Here is a 20,172-nt window from a genome sequence, read left to right on the forward strand (position 1 = left end):
GCGCAGGGTCCCTGAGCACAGGTCCCTTCCCCCACCATTCCTGCTCCTCCCCGGGCTGCCCTCCTGAGTATCCAGTCAGTGTTCAGCAGAAATGATAGTGAGGGGCAGATGTGGTCCCTGGGCCAGGTCGGTTTCCAGCACCCCCTGCTGTTCTGGGGACACCTAGAGGGGGCTTAGAAAGCAGAGAAGGTGTGAGGGAGGGCAGAGATCTCTGTAAGGAGCCAGAGGGAGGAGAGAGGGTGCCTAATCTGGTGACAGGGATTGGGGTTCCTGCAGACCAGGGCTTGGCCACCAGCAGAGGCTGCTCAAGGACTTTCCATCAGCCCTGGCTGCCCACCAGCTCCCAATCCCAGATTCAGTGCACCCAAAGGCTCAGACTCTGCAGGAAGGAACAGCACTGGTGTTCATTGATTGCCTGCTCTGGCCACTGCTGCATTATCTCATGCATTCCTCCTCAGAGGCAGCAAAGCCTGGTGGTTGAGCGTGGCCTCCACAGCCCAGCCTTCTGGGCTCAAATCCTGTCTCTGCCACTCTAACTCTGAGAGTTTGATCAAGTTACTGAATCTCGCTGCCTCTGTTTCCCCTGATGCAAAATGGGGATAATAAGAGTTCCTACCTCATAGGGTTGTTCTCAAGATCAAGTGAGTAAATACATAAAGCACTCAGAAAATAAGTCCTCTGTAACTACAGCTTAAAGTGCTAAATCTAAATGAAAAAATCACTCCACCTACAGCTGAGGAAGGTTAAGGACCTTGGTCACCTTCTTCCCCTTCATCTTGCCTCTTCTTTTTCCCTGATGTATTGGGGTGTGTGTGTGTGTGTGTGTGCGCGCGTGAGCGCGTGTGTGACTTCCTGTGTTACTGAGAACAGTGGGGTACAAGGCAGGTCAGGGCTTTTCTTAGGTAGTGCTTTCACACTTTTTGATGACAGCTCATAGTAAGAATGATGTTTTATAATATAACACACATACACAGAAGGGCGGGATGCAGGGGAGTGAAGAGGGCAGAAAGGGTGGTTACTTCCCCCTCAGAGTGAGGGTCCGGTCCAGCAACCTCTTTTTTGAGGGTCTCTAGACACATGTAGCCAAAGCAGGTGCCCCCATACCCCAGGCAGATGACCCACAGCCCTCTGCCCACCTCCGCAGGTCCCTGTGATGGGGAGAGACCGCAGGGAGTAGGGTACCGCAGGCTCTTTGAGCTTTCATCCATCCCTGGACATTCTCTTCCCTGTCTGGGAGGTCTGCTCACCCCCTAGCCGCCTGCTCCAGGGCATCTACCTCCTGGCCCAGCAGGGCTGACAGCTGGATGGGTTGGCAGTGGGGAGCAGCCTGAGGGATGGCTTTCACTCTGCTTTCAGAATGCCTCCCCAGCAAGGACGCCTCCAGCCCGGGCATCGCTGGCCTGTGCGTGCCCAGCCCGGGTACCACCTTCCAGGTCAACGCCCGGCAGGTCATCGTCTGCCATGTCAGCCTCCATGACATCGTCTCCAACGAGAGTATTCCTTGTTAGAGCCACACCAGTGAGGGCCGTACCTGTCCAACCATCTCCTAACAGGTCCACACCAGCTGCCAGGGCCACCAGGGCCACCAGGGAGAGCCCAGGTAAGGGGGCTCCTGCAGGGAAGGCAAGAGGAACAGGGAAGCAGTCCAAGGGCGGAGGGGGGTGCAGTGGGGGGAAATCTCCAAGTTGTCACTCTCTGCTCCTCCTCTAGCTCTTGAATAACGATGACTGGGAAGGAGGGGGGATGGTCCAGGTGGGCAGTGGGGGACCTGGGGAGGAGGGGGCAGGAAGGAACCATGACATGCAAACCCAAGGCAGTGGGAAATTGCAGCAAATGGGGTAGAGGTTAAGAAACCAGGACCGACAAAGCAGATGTAACTTTGGAGGCTGCTCAGTCTGGGTCAAGGTGCAGATTTTGAGAGCCACGGCTCCTGGTTAGAAACCAGGGTTCTTTCCTTGGGCTGCCCTGGGGGTCTGCCAGGGAAGCTGGGGTCTGCACTGGAGTACAGTCATGATCGTGGGCTCATCTGTGGGTAGAGGGACAAAGAGAGAGATTCTGATCTGGCAGGCATGCCCCACCCCCAACTTCCCAAGCTGGCTTATAGGATTCAGCTAATAGGGAGACAGAGATGTCAAATGGTCCTCAGGGACTGGCTCTGCCCTTAGGGAAGCAGGCTTTCTGCCCATCCCAACTTTGCCCTCCTCCTGTCCTCCTGCCCCAGCACTGCAGTATAAACAGGCCTGCAGGAGCATCCAAACCAAGATTTGGGGCCCAGTCTTGCCCTTTGAAGGGCCGGTGAGGCACTTTGGTGTGGAGACCTTTGGGATCAGACACATTTCATTTGTAATCCCTACTCTGCCACTCACTAGCCAAGTAACCTTGAGCAAGTTATTTAACATCCATGAACCTCAGTTTCCCCATCTATAAAATGGGCGTAATGATACCCAGCTCACACAGTTGCTGTCAGAATTAAATAAGATAACACATGCAAATGCCTAGCTGGCCCACAGTAGATGCTGAGTAAAAGGGAGCTTGGTTTCAGGCAGGGGCGGTGCCATATTCTGGGTGGAGTGGTCCTAACAGGGCCCTCCTGGGCCAGCCTTCTTTCCTTCTCCCTCATCCATTGTGCTGGACTCCCCTCCAACAGCGTCACCCTCCCCTACTTCTGGCCTGTTCCCAGGTATCAACTTGCCCAAGTTCACCAGGCAGGAGGGCCTGAAGCGTATGCTGCTCATCGGATGTATCTTCCTCTTCATCGCTCTCGTGGTGTCGCTCATCGTTCTCTGTGAGTTTAACAGAGGGAGCAGGGCTGGGCTCTGGTCACTGCGGGGTGGAATGGGGTTCAGGGATGGGGACACGCAGCAGGGAGACGAGTGGGGAACACACACTCGCCGGCTGCCATGTCCACAAAGGGACACTCCTGCAAATGGCCTTGGACCATGGCACCTCCAGGCCCCTTGGAGGTAGCTGGGTTGAGAGGGTGGGAAGTCAGAGGAACCTGGCTTGGGTCCCATCTGTGTTACTTACTTGGGCCAGTAGTTAACCAGTCTGAGCTCAGTTTCTGTTTCTTCAAATGGGATTAAATTCATTCATTCAACGTATTATGTGCTCAGTAAAATTTCCTAAAGATTTCACTGGGTTATAAGGAATAAATGAGCTACTGGCACAATGCCTGGCACAAAATCCCACTCTAAAAAAGTTAGTTATTTAAAAAACAAACATAAAAACATTGATTAGGAAAAGTCCCCAGGCATTTTTAGTCAATGGGATAAAGTGTTCAGGGGTCCAGGCTCCCACAATTCCACGCCCTCCTTTGGGAAAGATACTCAGGACATGTCCCTGGACTCCCTGCCGGGGAGTCCACTCTGAGCCCAGCACAGTGGGAAATCTTAGGAGGGAGCAAAGGGGATCACACATCACACCGCCCTGTCCTCAGGGAGAGTACAGTCTCCTGGGGGACGTAGATGGAAATGATTAAGAGCAAGTGGATTTGAGTGTGACCATCAGGAAGGGAGGACAGCTGTATGGGCTGGGGTGGCAGGGGACGGCTCATAAAGGCCATGGGGCCAGATGAGGACCTAGAAGATGGGGGGGTGCGTCTTGGGCAGGGCATCTGAGCAGGAGGAGCAGCTGCAGGGAATGTGGGGGGGCAGATGGGCAAGTTGGCATGGGGAGAGGGAAGGGACCCACTTAACCGGAGAGAATATTCATTTGGGGACCTGAGGGCTGTCGTTTGGTTGGGCATGGCTGGGCCACATTGTAGAGAGCTTTAAATGCCAGGCTGAGGGGTAAGGATTCTGTTAAAGAGGCAGCACGGGAGGCGAAGGGCAGGGCTGTTTGAGGGAGAGGATTGCGTGGGAAGAAGTTGCATGCTGGTTAAAAGTATGGCTTTATGTTTCCTTTTCCGGTAAGTGGCTTGAGGTGACCTCTAAAAATGGTTCTCTCTTCACTTGACCCAGAAAACCCCACAAAATCATGCAAGTCAAGAGGTTCAAATCTTCGTGTTCACTTTAAGAACACTCGTGAAACTGCCCAGGCCATTAAGGGTATGCATATCCGAAAAGCCACCAAGTATCTGAAGGATGGCACTTTAAAGAGGCAACGTGTGCCATTCCGTCGTTACAATGGTGGAGTTGGTAGGTGCGCCCAGGCCAAACAGTGGGGCTGGACGCAGGGTCGGTGGCCCAGAAGGAGTGCTGAATTTTTACTGAACATGCTCAAAAATGCAGAGAGTAATGCTGATCTTAAGGGCTTAGATGTAGATTCTCTGGTCATTGAGCACATCCAGGTGAACAAAGCCCCCAAGATGCGGCGCAGGACTTACAGAGCTCGTGGTTGGATCAACCCATACATGAGCTATCCCTGCCACATTGAGATGATCCTTACTGAAAAAGAACAGATTGTTCCTAAACCAGAAGAGGAGGTTGCCCAGAAGAAGATATCCCAGAAGAAACTGAAGAAACAAAAACTTATGGCCCAGGAATAAATGCTGCAAAAAATAAATACAAATAAAAGTAAAAAAAACAACAACAACAACAAGGAGTATGGTTTTAGGACCAGACAGACCTGCCGAAGCATCTCGGCTCCGCCACTTACCAGCTGTGTGACTTCAACAAGTTAATTAACTTCCCGAGCCTCAGTTTCCCCGCCTGCCTGACAATGCATGTAAAGGTGTCAACACGGAACCTGCTGCCACGTGGCATCCATGTGAACCTCCCGCTGGGGTGCCCCACCCTGCTGCCTCCCTTCCCCACATGGGATATCTGCTCCAGTAGGAAATAACCCATGGAGGGGGGAGATGGCAACTGAGGGCAGGTGCTCAGCATGATTTCACAGCATTCCCTGAAGTCCCCTGACCTCCGGAATTCCCAGGGAAGTGGTCACTAAGCAGCTCTGCAGTGGGGTCAGGACTAGAGCCCCTGCCCCCTGAGAGCTCTCTCTGCTACACATCAAAGTGATCCCAGGAGCCTCAGTGCCCAGGACGTGGGAGAGGGAAAGACCAGGGCACAGAGAGGAGGGGGAAGTCCAAGAGGTTAGGAGGGATTGGTGGCTGGACTTGGAAGGAGCAGTCACACAAGGCTGACCTTCACCCGGGGTGATGGAGAGCATAGTGGGACCAGTGGGATATGTGAGGGCTGATCAACAGGTTGCAGACAAGAGGCAGGGTGAGGATTCAGAACCCGGGGTTTCTCAGGCATCCAAGGGGAGGTGTTTCCCGGCAGGAGGGATGACGGTTCCTAGTTTGGAAAGAGATGGGTCTTAGAAGAAGTCATGAAGCTGATTTTCACATATGGTTTGTAAAGCTGTTGGCTTTTCAGCTCAACTTGTGCATTTAGGAATCAGCCACCTAGAGTTGCTCGCAGAGTGGGAAGACATTTAAAGGCATCAAGACAAGTAATGGGGCAAGAACTGAGCCAAGGGGACATCCCTTGTTTAGAGAAGAGGGAGGAGGAAGAAAATCCAGGAGCTTCTGAGGCTGGGAGGACAGCCTTTGAGAAGACAGGACAGGTAGTGGTTGCAAGTGTACGACTGAAGATGGAAATGTCTCTGCTACAACCCGCAGAGCACAGAGGCGGAGGGATGCCAGAGTGGCTCTGAGGAGGGGCCTCGGGGATGGTGGAAGAAGGGGTTTCTCTGACCACCACTCTGGCCAGCACGTAGGGCAGGGGAGCTCCCAGAGTAGAAACCGTCTCCACACCTCCCTCCCTCCCTCCCTCTCTCCCTCTCTGGGTGGCTGCTCTTGAGTGCTGCCCTGCTTGCAGGAGCTTTCTGGAGCATTCCGGAGCAGCCTTTCTCTCCATACAGATGGGGGACGAGAGACCCAGAGTCCAAGAGGGATTGCAGATCAGTGTCTCAGAACACCCAGGGCCTTGGGCTGCTTAGTGTCATGTCTCTCCAGGGCTGGCAGTGACCAGGCTTCTGCTTCATCTTTTTCAGTCTACTTCTGGCAGGGCCACATAGGGATCAAGTACAAGGAGCCGGTAGAGAGCTGCCCCAAGCAGGCTGTGCGCTGTGATGGGGTCGTGGACTGTAAGCTGAAGAGCGACGAGCTGGGCTGTGGTAAGGAGGCCGGCTGTGCGTGCGTGTGTGTGTGTGTGTGCGTGTGTGTGTGTGTGCGTGCGTGTGCACCCGCGCATGTGTACTCTGGGGGCTGCAAACTCGGTATCAGCTCAAATGGGAGGCAATGGACAGAGACTCAGAAGATCTGGACTCCTTACAGTAGACTGGGGTTTGGAACCTGGCTTTGAGTGCTATGTGACTTGGGTTAATCACTTACCTTCTCTGGGCTTCAGTTTCCTAACTTGGAAAATGAGTGGATTGGACAAGATTAGTGGTTCTCAGATACAATCTGACGGCTCTGGCTGGAGGCAGGCGTGGGGTCCGGAGCTCTGTCCACGTGCCCAGCAGGTGACCTCTGACCTGCCACCCCTGTGGTTTCATGAAGGTCAGTTTGTAAATGAAGGCTTTCACGAGCACAGAGATCTCTTTGAGCGCTGGTCCTCAGTGGTTTTTACTTGTGTTGTCCATGTACAGCCCTAACGTGGGTGTCTGTGGGTGCACATCTGGCCCTTTCCACCTGTGTGTATATGTGTGTCCTTGCCCATGACCACATCCATCTGTGACTCAGCCTGTCTAGTGAGCTCTCAGTTGATCATCACTCCCCTTGTCCCTCTCTTATTTGGGCACATCACTGCCCTCTTGGCGTGATAGCTCCTGGCAGCGCACACCCCTTCTCCCAGTGACGGCTCGTGGGTCCTGTCAGATGGAGAGCTCTTTCTGCGCTGCCCCACCCCCTTGCCTTGGCTCTGCCCTTACTGAGCATCTTGGGCTCCGAGCACTGGCTGATGATCATCCCATCCCGGGCCAAGCTCCCGGCTGTTTGCAAGGCCTCAGTGAGAAGCCTTAGGACAGGAGCATCTCAGAGCCTTACTCGGTTCATTCCTCAAGAACTTGGAGCTTCCTGGTGCTGAGGACCTGCCTTGACCTTTCTTTGCCCTGCAGTGAGGTTTGACTGGGACACGTCTCTGCTTAAATTCTACTCTGGATCCTCCCATAAGTGGCTTCCCATCTGCAGTGACAGCTGGAATGATTTCTACTCGAAGAAGATCTGCCAGCAGCTGGGTTTCAAGAGGTAAACCTCCCCTATGAGTCCCAGCTTCAGGGGTGCCTCAGACTCTTCATAAGGGCATCTCAGGATCATCGATGGAAACTCATATTAAAAAGACTCTTGGGGACCAGGGCTGAGGTCACTAGCTCATAGCACCCTTGAATTATTCAAAGGGACAGTGGCCTGAGGAGCCCAAGTCTGGGGACAAGCTGTTTCCAAGAGGCCAAAGTAGTTATTTGCAGATCTGCAGCAGGATGACGTTCCTATATGGTTTTCTGCATCAAAGCACCCTCATGCCCACGCTCGCATTCAGTGGTCGCGGAGGCCCTGTGAGGTGGGTGGGCATTCGGGCAGGTCTCGTCTTCTCCTCACATCTGGGAACCAGCAACTCAGGCTGTGCAAACCCTTCAGCGGACTTTGAGCAGCAGCTGCGGCTTGGGCTAGAATGCATCAAACAGGAATGAGATGGGCAGATGTGGCTAGGTAACGTCGTTAGCATCTTTGGCTCTACAGATCTGAAACAAGAAGCTGGTACCAGTGGGTGGAGTAGGGAGTGGGGTTTACCATGACCTTCCCCCTTGAAGGAGCCCCTGGTTGGCAGGCCACCTAGTCACCTCCATCCTCCCTCTTGGTCTGGGTTTCAAACCAAGTAGTATGGGGGTTCACCAATGTGTGTGAAGTTGTAGCGAGAAAGGTTTATTTATTAGCATCTCACTGTGGGCTCTCTGTAGAAACCACCTAGAACACCAGGGCTTGGGGACGAGGACTTAGAACCAGTTTGCTGCCCCCACCTCAGCCTCAGAGTTCCCATCTGTGAAAGACGACCCGGGTGATCTAGTTGGAAGACAACGGACATCGTTTATCATTGAGCTGTGTGACCTTATGCAAATGCGAACTTCCCTTGGGCTTCAATAGATAGTGTCATTTATTCAAAGAACATTCATCGAGCTTTTATTATGTCTGAGCCATTCACCCAGACAAGATCCCTGCCCTTGGACAATCTCTGGTATGGTGTGGGCGAGAGAGGCTTTAACCAATAATCACAGCACTGCGTGATGTGTAATGGAAAGGACACGTGGGAAGCGTTATGCACACACAACGGAGAGGGTGCCTGACTGTGCCTGGAGGTCAGCAGAGCATGGAGGAGGCCCCTGGGTAGAGGGACAGCGCCCGCAAAGGCCTGCTGTCATGCAAGGGTGTCCCATGTTCTAGAAACACACCAAAGGGCCACGCAGATAGCGGTCCATGGATCATCCACAGCAGAACCCCCGGGGGGCTTGTTAGAATGCACCCTGAAATCAGAATCTCTGGGATTAGGATTTCAAACCTGCTTAACAACACCCCAGGGGGTGATTCTTAGGCACACTGTGCTCTAACAGCCAAACGGTTCTCAGGCTTTAATGCGCAAACCCATAACATGAGGATCTTTAAAATGCAGAGCCTGGCTCAGCAGGTCTGGGGTGATACTGCTGCAGTCAGTCCAAGGATCACAGTCTGGATAGAAAAGGGCCAGGTCAGTGTTTCTCAAACTTGAGAGCGCATCAGAATCACCTGGAGAGCTTGTTAAAACGCAGAACCAGAATTCTTGACTTGGTAGGTCTGGGACCGGGCCCAAGAATTTGCATTTCTGACAAATTTCCAGGCAGTGCTAACATTGTCCCCTGGGATTGGACCACACTTTCAAAACTACTGGGTTAGTGCGTAGGGCTAGTAGGGGACAGTGGGTGGGGTCCGAGATTGTTGGGTTTTAACTGCCTCTGGCCTCTGCAGCAGGGCTCACTGGGACTCTAACGCTGGCTGGGGAACCATGGGTGTGCGCTGGCTCAAGGAGGTTCATTCTTCTTCCCTCTCCTCCCTTGCAGTGCTTACCGGACAGCCAAGGTGACCAATAGGAATTTTGACAGCAGTTTCTCAATCTCCAAATATAGCTCCACCTTCCAGGAGAGCATCTACAGGTGTGTGAGGCGGGCCAGGCTGTCAGCTGTGCGCAGGGGAGTGAAGGAGTGCTCTGAGTCAGGGAGCCCCTCTCCCTCGGCCTTTCTGGGACCACACCTCCAGGAGTCCCTCGTGAATGTCAGGAGCATCTCAGAAACAGCTCTCCTTCACTACCTGCCTCCTGACTTGAAAGCAGTCGAAGCTGGGTGCGCAGAGCACCTTGAGGTCAGAGGGGCCCCCAAGAGTTTACCTGGTTGCCAGAGACAATGAATAAACCTCGGGGCCACTGGTCAGCCTGATGTTTGGACTGAAAGCTGCTGCAGGGAGGGGGCGTGGGGTGGAAAGGGGGAAACATCACTGGGGTGGGGCATGGGGAGGGGGAGTACCAGGTGCGGGTAGTCAGGGGCAGGGAGGCCCATCTGAGCAGCATCGCCATCCCCCCGGGCCTCGCCATCTGTCATCTTCGCACTGCAGCTGCTCTTTCCCACCGCCACTGGGTGGAGGGGAGGAGTTGGGGGGTGGTGCTCCACCAACTAGCAGTGTTTACCTTGGGGAGGGGAGAGGAGAAACCAGTCTGTGAGAGAAGAAGGCATGGGGAGGGAAGGGAGGCAGTGAGCTGCCTCCTGGATTGCCTGCTTTCTGCTGGGTGGTTCGCGTGCTACGTTGTGGGCTGAACATGGAGCAACTGTCAGAGGAATGTTGGATCATCTATTTAGCTGGGGAAAGATGCTGGGACAGTGAAGTCATGAGTTCAAAGGACATGGACCTAGCCAATATGTGCAATCTGCACAGAAAAACTGGGAGGTTGGGAGAAGAGTGGGCATGGTTTGCACTAAGCCATCCCCATTCCTGCAGAAAGCACTGGAAGAGTCTGTCCCACTGGGAGGGAGAAAGGTCAGAATCTCCATCTTCAAGTGGGGTTTATCCCAGGAATGCAAGGATTCTTCAATATATGCAAATCAATCAATGTGATAAGCCATATTAACAAACTGAAAGATAAAAACCATATGATAATCTCAACAGATGCAGAAAAAGCTTTTGACAAAATTCAACACCCATTTATGATAAAAACTCTCCAGAAAGTAGGCATAGAGGGAACTTACCTCAACATAATAGAGGCCATATATGACAAATCCACAGCCAACGTCATTCTCAATGGTGGAAAACCTGAAACCATTTCCTCTAAAATCAGGAACAAGACAAGGATGCCCACTCTCACCACTATTATTCAACATAGTTTTGGAAGTTTTAGCCACAGCAACAGAGAAGAAAAAGAAATAAAAGGAATCCGAATTGGAAAAGAAGAAGTAAAGCTGTCACTGTTTGCAGATGACATGATACTATACATAGAGAATCTTAAAGATGCTACCAGAAAACTACTAGAGCTAATCAATGAATTTGGTAAAGTAGCAGGATACAAAATTAATGCACAGAAATCTCTTGCATTCCTATACACTAATGATGAAAAATCTGAAAGAGAAATTAAGGAAACACTCCCATTTACCATTGCAACAAAAAGAATAAAATACCTAGGAATAAAGCTAGAGGACAAAAGACCTGTATGCAGAAAACTATAAGACACTGATGAAAGAAATTGAAGATGATACAAACAGATGGAGAGATATACCATGTTCTTGGATTGGAAGAATCAACATTGTGAAAATGACTATACTACCCAAAGCAATCTACAGATTCAATGCAATCTCTACCAAACTACCAATGGCATTTTTCACAGAACTAGAACAAAAAATTTCACCATTTGCATGTAAACACAAAAGGTCCCGAATAGCCAAAGCAATCTTGAGAAAGAAAAATGGAGCTGGAGGAATCAGGCTCCCTGACTTCAGACTATACTACAAAGCTACAGTAATCAAGACAATATGGTACTGGCACAAAAACAGAAATATACATCAATGGAACAGGATAGAAAGCCCAGAGATAAACCCATGCACATATGGTCACCTTATCTTTGATAAAGGAGGCAAGAATATACAATGGAGAAAAGACAGTCTCTTCAATAAGTGGTGCTGGGAAAACTGGACAGCTACGTGTAAAAGAATGAAATTAGAACACTTCCTAACACCATACACAAAAATAAACTCAAAATGGATTAAAGACCCAAATGTAAGGCCAGACACTATCAGACTCTCAGAGGAAAACATAGGCAGAACACTCTATGACATAAATCACAGCAAGATCCTTTTTGACCCACCTCCTAGAGAAATGGAAATAAAAACAAAAATAAACAAATGGGACCTAATGAAACTTAATAGCTTTTGCATAGCAAAAGAAACCATAAACAAGATGAAAAGACAACCCTCAGAATGGGAGAAAATATTTGCAAATGAAGCAACTGACAAAGGATTAATCTCCAAAATATACAAGCAGCTCATGCGGCTCAATGTCAAAAAAACAAACAACCCAATCCAAAAATGGGATCTAAATAGACATTTCTCCAAAGAAGGTATACAGATTGCCAATAAACACATGAAAGGATGCTCAACATCAGTAATCATTAGAGAAATGCAAATCAAAACCACAATGAGGTATCACCTCACACCAGTCAGAATGGCCATCATCAAAAAATCTACAAACAACAAATGCTGGAGAGGGTGTGAGAAAAGGGAACCCTCTTGCACTGTTGGTGGGAATGTAAATTGATACAGCCACTATGGAGAACAGTATGGAAGTTTCTTAAAAAACTAAAAATAGAACTACCATATGACCCAGCAATCCCACTACTGGGCATATACCCTGAGAAAACCATAAAAAGAGACATGTACCACAAGGTTCATTGCAGCACTATTTACAATAGCCAGGACATGAAAGCACCCTAAGTGTCCAACAACAGATGAATGGATAAAGAAGATGTGGCACATATATAAATGGAATATTACTCAGCCATAAAAAGAAACAGAATTGAGTTATTTTTAGTGAGGTGGATGGACCTAGAGTCTGTCATACAGAGTGAAGTAAGTCAGAAGAGAAAAACAAATACCATATGCTAACACATATATACAGAATCTAAAAAAAAAAAAGGTTCTGATGAACCTAGGGGCAGGACAGGAATAAAGACGCAGACATAGAGAATGGACTTGAGGACATGGGGAGGGGGAAGGAAAGCTGGGACGAAGTGAGAGAATGCATTGACATATATACACTACCAAATGTAAAATAGCTAGCTAGTGGGGAGCAGCTGCATTGCACGGGGAGATCAGTTCGGTGCTTTGTGACCACCTAGAGGGGTGGGATAGGGAGTGTGGGAGGGAGGCGCAAGAGGGAGGGGATGGGGGATATATGTATGCATATAGCTGATTTACTTTGTTATACAGCAGAAACTAACACAACATTGTAAAGCAATTATACTCCAATAAAGATGGCGTAAAAAAAAAAAAGAAAAGAAAAGAATCTCCATATTCTTGTGCAGAGGGGATGGGATGAGACTTAGCAGGAGCCAATCACGGAAGGCTTCCTGGAGGAGGCAGCTAATGTGCCCTTTTCTCATCTTTTGTGTTTCCTCCTGCAGGTCTGAATGCCCTTCCCAGCAATATGTGGCTCTCCAGTGTTCCCGTAAGAGGATGCCCTTTCTCCTGGATAGTAGCCTGTGTGGGGTGGGAGTCAGGGGGAAGAGGTGTGGGGTCCCCATGAGGGAGAGTGCCAGCCCTGGGTGTCCAAGCCAGGAAGAGGGGCTGGAGCAGCAGGCCTGCTTCAGGGCCAGGGTCTCTGTAAGGCACCTGGATGGACATTCTCAGGGTAGCATTTCCCCTTCTCCTGACTCTGCTTAGCCCAGCAACCTCGCCATTCAAGTCTCCTGGATTCTGGGCAGAGGGCAGAGGACTGGGAGAGCACGTCAGGGCCAGCTTAAAGCTCTGCTATCAATAGACATGGAGCTAGATCCAGAGCCAACATTTACGGAGCACACTGGATGCCAAGGCACTGCTCCTATGGCTTTACAAACGTGATTACGTTTAATTCTCACGAGGCAGGTGCCATTATTGTCCACTTACTGAAAAGAGACTGAAAATCCCAGACTGTTAACGGGTCCACGAGTGCTGTGTGCTCATGGTGACCAGGTGAGGTGCTCCCCTGAGCAGGCGGGCACAGTGCTGTGGATGGAGCCCCCTCAGACCACCGCTGGCTCTTCCTTCTCTCCTTCTTCAAAGAAAGAACACACATATGAACAAACTCTGTCCATGATTTCGGGGGGAGGACTCACTCCAGAACATGTTTGGAAATGTCCACTTGGGGTGCAGGGTCCCCAACAGCATGGAATGACCCACTGAGGAAACATGTGGGCACGAACTAGCTGTGCATCATGGGAAGGGCTTTTCTCCTTTGTTTTTTTTTTTTTTTTAATTAATTAATTAATTAATTTATGGCTGTGTTGGGTCTTCATCTCTGTGCGAGGGCTTTCTCTAGTTGCGGCAAGCGGGGGCCACTCTTCATCACGGTGCGCGGGCCTCTCACTATCGTGGCCTCTCTCGTTGTGGAGCACAGGCTCCAGATGCGCAGACTCAGTAATTGTGGCTCACGGGCCCAGTTGCTCCGCGGCATGTGGGATCTTCCCAGACCAGGGCTCGAACCTGTGTCCCCTGCATTGGCAGGCAGATTCTCAACCACTGCGCCACCAGGGAAGCCCTCTCCTTTGTTTTGAAATGATCCCCATCACAGTGCTTACCAAGTCAGGGTCATGTTAGGCTTGGTCTTCGTTCCCGAGCTCCTGACAGCAGCTCTGGGATTCACCGCTGTGGTCCTAATGCCTGGCACAGTGCCCAAAGCATGAGGTATTTAGGAAGCATTTATCGAATTAATGGAAGAATGAATGAGTGGGAGGAAAGAGGATCTTTCCTAGGACCAAACTTCCCACTGGATGATCCCAGAAAGCTAACCCACCATATGGGAGCTCTGTGTTGGCAGGAAGCAGCTGTGCCGCATCAGATTAAGTGAGCACAGCGGCCTCCAGGGGTGGGTGGTGCCCTCAGGATGCGGCTGCCTGAGTTTCCCTGGGCCTGGGAGCATGGTAGCAGCTCCGAGAAAAGCTGATTTCATACTAGTTCATCTCTTCTGCTTCTCCCCAGACTGTGGACTGAGGGCCATGACCGGGCGGATCGTGGGAGGGGCGCTGGCCCCAGAGAGCAAGTGGCCTTGGCAAGTTAGTCTGCAGTATGCCCACACCCACATTTGCGGGGGCACGCTGATCGATGCCCAGTGGGTTCTCACCGCCGCCCACTGCTTCTTCATGTAAGTGCCCAAGGGGGCAGTGATGCGACACCGCTGAGGGTCAGGGACACCAGCAAGGGCTGAGGGCAGACTGACTTCTCTCTGTGGAGGAGGGCTTTGTTTGTAAGCCTGGACCCTGCGGGTTGGGCGGCACGTGTGTGGCGAGGACCATGATTTGCCATTGGTATTTGGTCCTGGGGCTGTGAGTTGGGATTACTTGTTCCAAGCCAGTACAGAGTGAGAAAATACCATTGTTGGCTCCAAGGGAGAGAGAGAGGCAGGTAGAAGAAAGGAATTGTGAGCCTGCCCTAAAGACCAGGGTGAAATAAAGAGGTTTGGGGCTTGCTGCTGCTTCCAGAAACTGGAAGTTAGAGGGGAGGAGCCCAAGACGTCAGGAATGCTGTCCCAGGAATTGAGGGATGGGGATTGTGGGAAGGGCAGTGCAGTCAGCTCCTGACGGTCACCAGCCAGGCCTGTCCTTCGAGCTGGTGGACAGGAAAGGGCTCGGAGACGAGACCTCAGGGGCACTGGCTTCCCCAGTAGCGAGGCTTCAGTGGGTCACTTTGTCCTGTCGAAAGCTCCGTTTCTGCTGAGGATACTACCACTGAGATGTGTCCCACCCACCTTATTTGATCCTTGGTGGCGTCCAGAGGAGACAGTGGGGCCAGTGGTCCCAGAAGTCTTACTCATCCCCTCCTGTTTTCTATTGTAAGGTACAGAACCGCCAGTTCAGAGTGGTTTCTTGGAAGTAGGGGATTGTCCTAGATCCCTGGGCTAAGATAGAGACCTCCCTCCAGAGGTCATTTCATCTATTCTCCTGCCTCCAGTGGTGCTCTGGCTGCGGCTCCCTGTGTGCAGCGGATGCTGCCAGAGGGCTCTGCCAGGTGGTAACTGGCCCATGCTCTCTGTGGCTCTGGCAGAAACCCGGAGAAGATCCTGGAGGGCTGGAAGGTGTACGCGGGCACCAACAACCTGCACCAGCTGCCCGAGGGAGCCTCCATTGCTCAGATCATTATCAACAGCAACTATACGGACAGCAAGGACGACTATGACATCGCCCTCATGCGGCTCTCCGAGCCCCTGACTCTGACCGGTGAGTGGATCCATGCCTGTCACACCCCACCCTGCTCATCCAGCAGCCCTGGGGCGCAGCCTTTACACTTGGCAGCATCCGCTGACCCATCCCAGGGTCCAGAGCTTCAGCGTGGTGGATGTCAAAGATTCTTAGAGATCATTTAGTGGAACACCTCTGTCTTACAGTTAGGGGAACTGAGACCCAGAGGTTGGAAACAAACTTGCCCCAGTGACACATCTGACATTGCAAATTGGTGACAGAGCCAGGGTTTGGATACTGGTCTTCATCAGGATAAACAGATCGAATTGTTTCACTGGTATATCGAGCACTTAACAGAGACCAGACACTGTGGTAGGCATTTTACATCTACAATTTCACTTACTCTTCACAACCCGTCCTGTGGAGCAGGTACTATTATTAGCTTCATTTTACATGTGAGGAGAGGAGCTTTAGAGAGAGACAATTCCCCGAGGCCATGCAGTAATAAGTGGCAGCTCCAAGACCGGGTCCAGCTGGGTCTGGCTCCTAAGCTATGCTCTTCCCACACTGCTCTCTGCTGGCAAATTGCCGACACCAAAGTTGGGAACACAAGAAAAGTACCTATACATCCAAACATCTAACTGCCGTGAGGTTGGAGCTGAGGACCAAATGGGGCTACAGGAAGCAAATGCTACTGAAGTTCTCAGGAGATCAGAGCTTTTCTTCATTACTTCATCCACCCATTTGTTCACGCATCAAATACTGTGTGTCTACTACATAGCGGCTCTGCAGTTCCATTGGAAAGAGAACAAAACGGATGACACACACACACAGCCACTTAGAAGCTAGTGATGTGATGTCGGGGGCACCCCGGGGAGCCGTGGTGGCACAGATTTGGGCACCTAATCGGTCTTGGCAGGCTACAGAGTCTTCTGGAAGCCTTGGAGGGCTCTCTGGTTAGTCCAGCCCTTCTGGTGCTCTGGGCCTGTGAGCTGGCCTTTGCCGGCACATTAATTACAGAGGCGGTGTTGGTCCTGAGTCACAGCGGTTAGCTCATCACAGTGGTGTGGGGAGGAGAACCCCAGCCCCAACGCAGGACTGGGCTGGGCGGAGCCGGCCCAGAGCTGAGCCCAGCAGAAGCCAAGCCCTCCATCCGCCACGGGCGAGCCCTCTCTGCCCTTCTCCTGCCCCTCCTAGCCTCGTCTGTGGAGCCTGGGACGGTGAGATGGGGGTGTCGTGCTGCCCCTGCCCTGCCCCTCGTGCACACATAAAAGGGGGCAGGCAGTCTGAAGGACCAGGACAGGCCTTCCCAACCTTGTAAAACCCAGACTTCATTTGGCTAACCGTCCAGATCTTACCTGCCATCACCCCAAACCCCCTTAATATTATTTGGAATTCCAAATATAATTAATTTGTAAAACTAAATTAAAGCTATTATAGCACTACCTATGCTTTTCAGACTGCAGCTGTCCCTCTCTAGACTCTGATAGCCTCTCCTACCCCATCCCACTCTCCTGGGAAGGAAGAATATCTCTAGGCTGAGACAGTCACAGCTTAGATTTATGTAGTCCTGTGGTCAGACCATGTGCGCTGATTTTTGGTTTAGAGATCAGGGCAGATTTTCTTAAACTGTCTGGTAGGCTGAGCACTTCGAAGTCACAGTACTAGCTGAGAAAACTTGTGAAGGCTCGCTGATAAATTTAATTACCCCATAAAAAGAGTAGAATATATAATAGTGTTACATGTTTTTAAGACTGCATGTCTCAAAAATAGGCACAGACTATTTTAAGAAGTCATGTTTTGTGTTTTTGGTTAATAATTGATGCCATCCCTTCATTTATTTTTTGTTTGTTTACTCTCTAGCAGAGAAATGTGTTAGACTCCCAATTTACAGGAGAAAAATTTTACATTCATTCTCCCTCCCTCTGTCTTTCTCCTCCCTCCTTCCCTCCCTCCCTCCCTCCCTCCCCTCCCTCTCCCCCTCCCCTTCCTCCCCTCCCTCCCTCCCTTCCTTCCTTCTTTCCTTCCTTCCTTCCTATGAGCACTTTCTATGTGTCAGGCACTGTTTTAGGCACGGGAAGCTGCAGTAAGCATAACAATCGTGAACACTGCAAACATTCTATCACCTCTTTTCTTCTTGCAAATTGGTTGATGCTCTAGTCCACATGGGAACACCGGTCCTCAGAGGGAGCTTATGAACTGATGCACAACAGCACCTTCTATATGATTCTGAGTGTGGGAGCAAGGGAGCAGCAGTTTCGTGGCCTGGGCCTCTAGGGATGTGCTCTCCCCACTTGGAGAGGTTGTCTCACCCTGGAGGGAGAGGCTCGGGCCCTGGCCAACCAGGGGTGCCCTCCCCAGACCAGGCAGGACACACCCCTGAGACGTCATGGCAGTAATACCTGGGATTTAGCCTGCACTGCTGCTTGCTCTGAGGGTCAGGCGTGGAAGAGGCTCAGCCAGGACAGCCACTCTTGAAGTAGAGAGACCCTCAGCCACCCAGTATCAGCTGGGCACAGGGGAGCTTCCAAGACATATGCATCTGCTCACATGTCACCCACTGAAAAATCAGAATGTCTGGGGGACTCTGACGGCACCCTGAAGGCTGGAGGGTCAAGATAAAGCGATTGAGTTTCTTGCCTGGTCAGTTCAAGGCCCTGAAAGATTCAGAAGCACTCTGGGGGGAAGGAGGAGGTCCTGGGACATTGGTACTCCTGTCCCTCCACACACCACCCCCCCCAAAACCTCCAGCCTTGTCCCTTCACTGATGTCTTGAGGTCTTGTCACAGCACATGTCCACCCTGCCTGCCTCCCCATGCATGGACAGACCTTCAGCCTCAATGAGACCTGCTGGGTCACAGGCTTCGGCAAGACCAAGGAGACAGATGGTGAGAGGCAGATGCTAGAGTGTGTGTGTGTGTGTGTGTGTGTGTGTGTGTATACATATGTGTCTATGTAGAGTGTGTGTGGGTGATATGTCAGGGTATAGGGATGAGGGTCTACCTAGATGAGGGTTTGGATATATAGATTCATGGGCCTTGGTGTGAATGTGTGTGTGTATACACCTGCATATACATCAAAGCAGTTGCTGTGACAGTGCCCCAGCCAAGAACACGAGGAAAACCCCTATCTTTGAAAGACCTGGGTTCATTGCTCATTGCACTGAGGGAGAACTCACACCAGGGAGAACCGTGGGGCGTCTCGACAAGAGGGTTTCAGAAAGGACTTATAGGATTCGGGTGCTTTGAAGGGGGTTCAAAGAAGCGAAGTCTTTCTCTAGATTGGTTGCTTGTAGGAAGCAGGGATAATCCTGTGAGTGGATATCTTAATCATCTCGTTTAGAAAGAGTTAATAGACTGAGTCTAAAGCTGTAGTTGGTGAAGAAGCAGCAGCTGTTCATCCTGGCTGGGACAGGGGGCTGTTTGGTCCTTTCGTGGTTTGACCTACCTTGTGTTTTGTCTGTGCGGAAACAAGGCTAGGAAGCGGTTTGGTTTTCCCTCACTTCATCATGATCACAGGGTGGCCGTGTCTGGTGTCCGGTCTGTAAGGTTATGTATACTGGGCAGGAAGGCACAGCAGTCAGCTGGCCTTGCCACGAGAGTCGTGAGCTTGTGGCCGCCGCAGGTGTCAGGACCTGCTCGTGGGATGGAGCGGTGACTGGCCAGGAGCAGCCTCGTTTTGATCTTGGCCCTGTGACTGACTCGCTGGGTGACGGTGGGCAAGTCCTCCCTCAGCCCTAAATTTCTCCTTCTGTAAATGGATTCATCACACCTGCGCTCCTCAGAGCACGTGGTTACCAGAAACGATCTATTTGACGTTGCTTTGAATACAGAAAGGCACTGTGCAGCATGTAAGGCAGCCCGATAGGCCTGTGAGTTTGTCTGTGTACGTGCGTCTCTGTTACGTGTAGTGAGTTGTGTCTGGTGTGAGGGTGTATGTGCCCATACACCCTGGGCGGCCTACCATGGGAATGGTGCCCTCCACGCCCGGGAGGCTGCCAGTCTGGGGTGTGGGGTGGGCAGCTGGAAGGCCACAAAGCCGCCCGGAGTCTCACTCCCTTCCCGTCTTCTCTCTCCTCCCCTGCACTGAAGAGAGGACATCCCCCTTCCTCCGGGAGGTGCAGGTCAACCTCATCGACTACAAGAAGTGTAACAACGAGTTGGTCTACAACAGCTACCTCACCCCGAGGATGATGTGTGCGGGGGACCTGCAGGGAGGGAGAGACTCCTGCCAGGTGAGGCTGCTCCCGCGTGGGGCTCAGGCCCTGGGACCCCAAGGGAAGGGAGGAAGGCTGGGGTTTTGGGGTTGGAGGGAGAGTCAGGTGATGATCTGATGATCAGAGTCGTCAACCTGCTGATGCGCGTGCACTCCCCTGTAGGGAGACAGCGGGGGGCCCCTGGTCTGCGAGCAGAACCACCACTGGTACCTGGCAGGGGTCACCAGCTGGGGCGTGGGCTGTGGCCAGAGAAACAAACCCGGCGTGTACACCAAAGTGACGGAAGTCCTCCACTGGATATACAGCAAGATGGAGGTGAGAGCCCTGCAGGGTGTGTGCACCCAGCAGGCGGGAACTCCCAAAGGTGGGGTGCCTGGAAGAGGGCCTAGCCTTTCCCCAGGGTCTCGGTGAGGTCCCCTTGCCCCCTCGCCTTTTGGGGTGTTCAGAATGTGGAAATGACCAGGACAGCACCGGAGTCAAATGTTGGGCCGACCCCCGCTGCCTGTGCTACTTCCGCCCCTTTTCCTCCTGCAAAACAGAGCTCAGAGGGTTGCAAAGTGGTGGGTCTAGGCTGGGTACCGGCCCCAGCATCACTGTCCTCTGCCCAGTGATGGCCGCGTCGTGAGCCCACACGCTGAC

The 20,172-nt window shown here is 51.7% G+C and overlaps 1 protein-coding gene and 1 pseudogene across 7 annotated transcripts in view; both read left to right on the forward strand.

Moving 5' to 3' along the window:
- TMPRSS13 (transmembrane serine protease 13) overlaps positions 1-20,172 on the forward strand; it is a 47,222-nt gene that overhangs the window by 14,337 nt on the left and 12,713 nt on the right. For 2 of the 6 annotated variants that reach the window (XM_082411099.1, XM_082411098.1), the window contains exons 3-12: positions 2,681-2,785; positions 5,938-6,060; positions 7,003-7,132; positions 8,971-9,063; positions 12,570-12,613; positions 14,122-14,284; positions 15,184-15,356; positions 18,107-18,205; positions 19,409-19,551; positions 19,696-19,848. In XM_082411099.1, the coding sequence (XP_082267225.1) occupies positions 2,681-2,785; positions 5,938-6,060; positions 7,003-7,132; positions 8,971-9,063; positions 12,570-12,613; positions 14,122-14,284; positions 15,184-15,356; positions 18,107-18,205; positions 19,409-19,551; positions 19,696-19,848 (1,226 nt within the window). Of the gene's footprint in view, positions 1-1,356; positions 1,601-2,680; positions 2,786-5,937; positions 6,061-7,002; positions 7,133-8,970; positions 9,064-12,569; positions 12,614-14,121; positions 14,285-15,183; positions 15,357-18,106; positions 18,206-19,408; positions 19,552-19,695; positions 19,849-20,172 lie in introns of all 6 variants that reach the window. The other 4 variants (XM_082411097.1, XM_082411101.1, XM_082411100.1 and 1 more) reach the window with 4 other exon arrangements.
- Positions 2,816-5,911, forward strand: LOC309637087 (large ribosomal subunit protein uL22 pseudogene; annotated as a pseudogene). The gene has a single exon. The product of its transcript is annotated as a large ribosomal subunit protein uL22 pseudogene (transcript).

Source organism: Balaenoptera physalus (assembly GCF_965194825.1).
Source record: "Balaenoptera physalus genome assembly, chromosome: 10".
Lineage (NCBI taxonomy): Eukaryota > Metazoa > Chordata > Mammalia > Artiodactyla > Balaenopteridae > Balaenoptera > Balaenoptera physalus.